General features: G+C 35.3%; 1 protein-coding gene across 1 annotated transcript; it reads left to right on the top strand.

Moving 5' to 3' along the window:
- The first annotated feature begins 943 nt into the window (after positions 1-943).
- Positions 944-4,534, top strand: LOC149576615 (molybdenum cofactor sulfurase-like). The gene is made up of 4 exons (XM_089818514.1): positions 944-1,548; positions 1,647-1,795; positions 2,935-2,988; positions 3,081-4,534. Exons 1-4 carry the CDS (start codon positions 1,509-1,511, stop codon positions 4,005-4,007), a joined length of 1,170 nt encoding a protein of 389 aa, XP_089674640.1. The 5' UTR covers positions 944-1,508; the 3' UTR covers positions 4,008-4,534.
- Positions 4,535-5,615: the final 1,081 nt, after the last annotated feature.

Genomic DNA, 5,615 nt, shown 5'->3' with positions numbered 1-5,615 from the left:
CTAGACTCACATCACATCAACTGTGAGCTCAGTAACCACTGAACAACTCAGTTTGCACTAGTAAACTTAGCATACACTGAAATGCTTGGTTTACACTATTGATCTTCACAATAATTGCAACTGCTCGGTTTACATTGGAATTTGTCCAGAGGACTCGATAGCAACTGTAGAACTCAGCAACAACTGAAATGCTTGGTTAACACTATTAACTGTACAATAAGCTTGGTAGATACTTACAATCTGAATATGTGTATGTCACTAATAACAAACTTGACTAATATGTCAACCTCCCAGTACTACTCTAGCTCGAACATGCTTAATTACGGAGTTCCCTCCATGGTTAAACTCATTCTACTTGCAACCTATTCCTCATGCTAAGTCTAATTATAACCCTATCCATAATCCTACTCCTAACCCTAACCATACACCATAAAAAATAAAGATTACAAAGTTTGAAATTAAAGAAATTACTAATATATTAGGCTAAATTGAAGAAAGTTAATTATGTCTTCAAGTTATGCAAATAAAATACTACATAGACATTTTTTAAATGTAAGAGAATAATTTGATACTAACCTTAAAAATATAGAACTAATAATTATAATACGGTCACTCACCCTAAATACAACCATATTCATAAAAAATTACCAATTAAAATAAAATGAATAATCCTTTTCCAACCACTTTACATCAAAGCTTAAGATTTATTTTTATGTAAAATAGAATCATATCAAATAGATACATCAATAAAGATTATGAACACATCCCCCACACACACACGTAAATTAATATAAATTACAGTTCATCGCTTACTCATGCGAACTTTTAAACAACTCCTCCATAACTCAGGTAAAAGATAAAACAACCGCCAAATCTGCATGTCTGGAGATTTTGACAGAAACCTGTAAATTTAATATGATTGAACGCGTTTCGCAGAAAGATCATTTCAGCCATTAGTGAGCATATTTGATTCCATAATCAGCTAAATTTAACCTATCTTTTGTTATGAAGAATTGATTAAAGAATTCGCCATTTGTGGTCATATATCATTTAATAACGAACTCAAGTTTACGCACTTGTGGGTATAAACAATTGATTTGAGAAGATCAACCTCGAGTGAAGGAAGCTTCGCGGTAGAAGCATAATGACAATTCCATACTCACATCATGCTTGCCAACCCAGTACCATTTCTAACTTTTTATATGCATTTCAAGGATTTAATATACGCAGTCGCATTTGTGATAATATTTTAATTTACAGAGGGCCAATGTCTTCTGTTCACGAAATCACAGATGAAAGAAGAGACAAGCCTGTGGTGACCCACTGTTCCGTCAGCCATAGATTAAATCGAGGAACTCTAGTTTTAAATGGCGGAAAAATCCAAAGCCCACGATAGAAAACCTTGATTTTCCTAACTAAACCCCAGCTTGGTACATTGATAAAAGTACTAACCTTATTGTGTACCATATTATATTCCTTCAACGCCCTTTCTTCGCTTGTCAGGTCAGATGTCTCCTCAATTTTCGCGTATGAAAGGCCCGTCTGAAGGTGTGGGCATTTTCCCCTACTGGATTGATTCTAATTTGTGTTGTTGACTTGATCCTTCAGCCGGCTCACAATAACTTGTTTTGGGTCAATCTTCACAGGTTCTCCATCTAAGTACAGATCAGAAAATCAGAAAGTTTCAGGATTCGGCTTCCGTACTGAAGCCAAAAGGGTTACCACAGTGGATTGCTCAGGGATGGGATCTTCAGACAATTCTCCCAAATCTGTTCTTGGTGATGGAGTCTCTAAGGTATGAATGCATAACCTCAAATTTTTAATCTCAATTTTCAGAATAAATAGGTTTTCGCCCCTTTTCTGTATAACTGTGTCTCTTGGTCATTAAGGGACCATTTTCAATGTATTTGCACCAATTCGAGACTATAGACCAGTTGGGGAATTTAACTAAATAATATCACTCAGAAGGGTTTGGGGAATTTAGCTAAATAATATCACTCTCAAGGGTTTTGCATCTGGGTATGTAGGAGGATGTATGAACATTGGGCTGTGGAGTGAGTTTGATTAGGAATTCCATGCCTAGAATCATTGCAACTTACTGGGTGGGCACTACTTTATTGCTTTTCCTTCCTTCCATTTTAGATTCCCTTACATTGAGATTGGAAATAGATGGGATTGGAGCATTCTAAATACTTTTGACTTGGGGTGTTTGAGTATGACCAACTCAGATTTTAGGGACTGAGATTTGTGGAAGAAAATGCCGTGTTCAAAAATTTTGCATCCATTTATGTAATCATAATTTTGTTCAAATTCGATATGAAATTAGATGAGTGTTACATATAAATCAATTTTCTGTTGAAATGCTTTTGAAGGGTTTTAACTACTTTCACCTGAGGCGTGAAGGGCGCCCTGTATACACTACTCCCAAAAAAATATATTGACTTATTCATGGAAATGGATAAATTGAGTGTGTAAAATAATTTAACTGGACTTTATTAGTAAAGATCAGACCTGAACTTGTAAGTGATGATCAGAAGACATTAGTCAAATGCATAAAAGTGATAAATTACTGATTTCTTATGCATACAAGTGATAAATTATTGATTTTGTGATAAATTATTGATTTCTTTTACATTATTGGCAAGAGTTTTTGGATTTGTTTATGTCAAAAAAAATTAACATCAATATTTTGAATCACACTCTGTGGTCTATCATCAGGATCAAACCAAGTATAAGAAAGCATAAAGAAACGTTTATTCTTTGTTATGCTTGGTTTCATCTAATTGATAGATCACAGAATGTGATATAAAATATTGCTGCTAAACAGAATGTGATATAAAATATTGCTGCTAAAAAAACTTTAGCCAATCAAATCCAAAAGCTCTTGCCATGAATTGTAGAAATCTGTTCTCATTGGTTCTTTTACATTTGCAGTTGGATCGGAGACCAGAGGTGGCGGAAAGATCAAGCAACAGCCTGATTGTAGCTGTAAGCCCACATAAAAACCATCTGAATCTTTGTCTGATTGGTTTATGACAAAAAAAATTACATAGGGTTCTGATTATACTCTGTGTTTGCAGCCAAAGAGATGTATAATACCACCACACATAGTTGCAGAGGCCATGTCTTCCCTCCATGGATTGGACCTGAGGTGGTCTGGTCCAATTACTCCAACAGAAATGAAGTATGTAGAGCAATACGTATTGGCTCGATATCCAGATCAATACGAAGGATGGGTTGTTGAGAACAGCCACAATCTTTCCATGCCAACAACACCGAGTTCAGATGATGGATCCATGTCTGATGATAGGCGCAAGTCCCCTAGAAACCCTAGGGACCTTTCTCCTTCCTTTGGAAACAATCTCCCTGATCTAGGCAAAACCCAATTGGAGCCTTCAAGGCTCCTAGACATACTCACAAAGAAGGCCTCCTTTCCTGAAAGCTCCATATCAATACCAGAGATTCATGCAAGAAACAGGGTACTCAGGCATTGTGGATTGACGGATAATGATTACATGGTAGTCTTCACACCGGGCCACAAAGAAGCCCTCATGTTAGTAGGTGAGAGCTACCCATTCTTCAGGGGCAATTTCTACATGACTGTTTTAGAAGAGGATGTAGATTGCATCCGTGAATTTGCAACGTATAAGGATGCAAAGGCTATTCCTACTCCTGCAAGCTGGTTGAATCTGAGGATAGCTGGCTCTATGCTTAGCCAGTATTTCAGGAGAAAATGCAAACATTCTCCCAAGGGTTTGTTTGCTTATCCTGCTGAAGCAAAAGGGATTAGGTATTCATTGCACTGGGTTTCAGAAGCGCACAGAAGTAGTTGGCATGTGCTCTTGGATGCAACTGAGCTTACGGTCGGCGAAGACCAGTTGAATCTCACCTTACACAAACCAGATTATGTGCTTTGCACGCTGAACAAAACTTTTGGACATCCTACCAAAATAACCTGCTTGTTGGTTCGCAGGAAGTCATTTGATACTTCTCCACAATTTACTTAATACCGTTTATTATCATCAACATATTTCCTTCTTTCTCTGTTTGTATATTTTTAACTGATTCACCCCACCAATGCATAGAGTGAGTGACTCTTCTAATATAAGAGGCATCCAAGTCAAAATCGAGATGTATTCTGTAAGTAAACCAGAGTATTTTAAATTTTTATCCTACTGCAATCAGTAATATATACTAGCTATTCCTTAAGTTATATCCTGATCTAAAGATGAGCTCATGAATGAGCCATTCCCATGACAGATGGTCCCAAAAATGTATGAATGAACGAAATATAGATTTTCTAGCGCACACTTTCAGAAAGGAGGAAGAGACTCTAAACAAGCTGTAACCTGGAAACCTCTGATTAAAAGTGTTGGCAAGCATATATTACTGAATTTGAGTTGCTGTCTGCACACTTGTTCATTGATGTAGAACTCAATATATGCTATTGAAAATATGCTTACAAACCAACAATTTTGTTGGTTAGACCATACTGTTATTCTATGCCATTAATGGTGCAATGTTCTTTCAGATATGACAATCTTGGCAAAGAATTAAACTCTGGATAAGAAATTGTTTGCAATTGTATCAGCATATGATATGATTAGTTAAAAGATTTGAGATGAGTTTTGTGTCAATGTAATGTTCAACTTGCATAAAACTCATGTAATGCGGGAGATACGCGATTTGCACAGGGCATTGACAAGCATCAAGCATCAAGCATCAAGCATCAAGGTATTGTCATATATCACCTTAAATTACAATTTTAAATTATGTATTAGTTTCAAGTGTAGAAGGAAGATGGATTTTTTTGTTTAGTATATAGTAATGAAAAATAAATAAGGACAAACAACTCATTTGAAGATGACCTTAGTAATAATTTAATGTCTCCCTCCTCCTACAAGAAATATAGGTTAACGAGTAGTGTGTGGCTATGACATCATTGCTGACATTGTTGTTGACTTGACCATTTAAGCAGAATGAGGGTGACCGATTAATATTCTAGTTGTAAATTATAATCAATTATTTAGTCATAATAAATATTACAATAGTAGGGTACTTTGGGTGGCTTCGGATATGGAAGAGCTAGAATTAATTAGCTATAGAACTGAATTTAGTATGTTATAGTAATATTTTATAAATGTTTATAAAAAATAATAAAATTAAGATATTTAGTTTTGTATTCTATGTCCATGTGTCTTATTAAAAATATCAATCAAATTTTTGATGTATTGTTGTTTAAGATCTTGTTAAAAGATTGATATTTAAATATTGAAATCATTGTGTTTCTCTCCAATTAATTTTGCACTTGCGTATTTGAACTTAATTTGTATATTTGACTTCTAACATGTACATTGTATCTAATAGATTTTGTACATCAAATTTACATGTCTAGAAATGCAATAAATTGTTAACTATGTTGTCAAAGATCTTTGGAAGCTAAGCAAGGGCCTTCTCCTTATGCCAAGCCCCACGGTTTTGAAAAGATTGATAACACAAAACAATAGTGCAATATGCCTAGTCATGTATAACTAATCATGCCTTTGTGATGTTAAGTGCTAATGCAGTGTGTAATTCTCTTTTCACTAGATGGCTCCTTAGCAAGCCTCATATTG

Source organism: Cupressus sempervirens, chromosome 1, assembly GCF_028749045.1.
Source record: "Cupressus sempervirens isolate cs-2001-9-10 chromosome 1, ASM2874904v1, whole genome shotgun sequence".
NCBI lineage: Eukaryota > Viridiplantae > Streptophyta > Pinopsida > Cupressales > Cupressaceae > Cupressus > Cupressus sempervirens.
This window is presented reverse-complemented; position numbering and strand designations above follow the sequence as displayed.

Bases quoted from the DNA above. Each gene is read 5' to 3' on its own strand.
- LOC149576615 (XM_089818514.1), top strand. From the start codon at position 1,509: ATGTCTCCTCAATTTTCGCGTATGAAAGGCCCGTCTGAAG. The intron at 1,796-2,934 runs GTATGAATGCAT...TTACATTTGCAG, and splicing joins TTGGTGATGGAGTCTCTAAG to TTGGATCGGAGACCAGAGGT. The intron at 2,989-3,080 runs GTAAGCCCACAT...CTGTGTTTGCAG, and splicing joins GCAACAGCCTGATTGTAGCT to CCAAAGAGATGTATAATACC.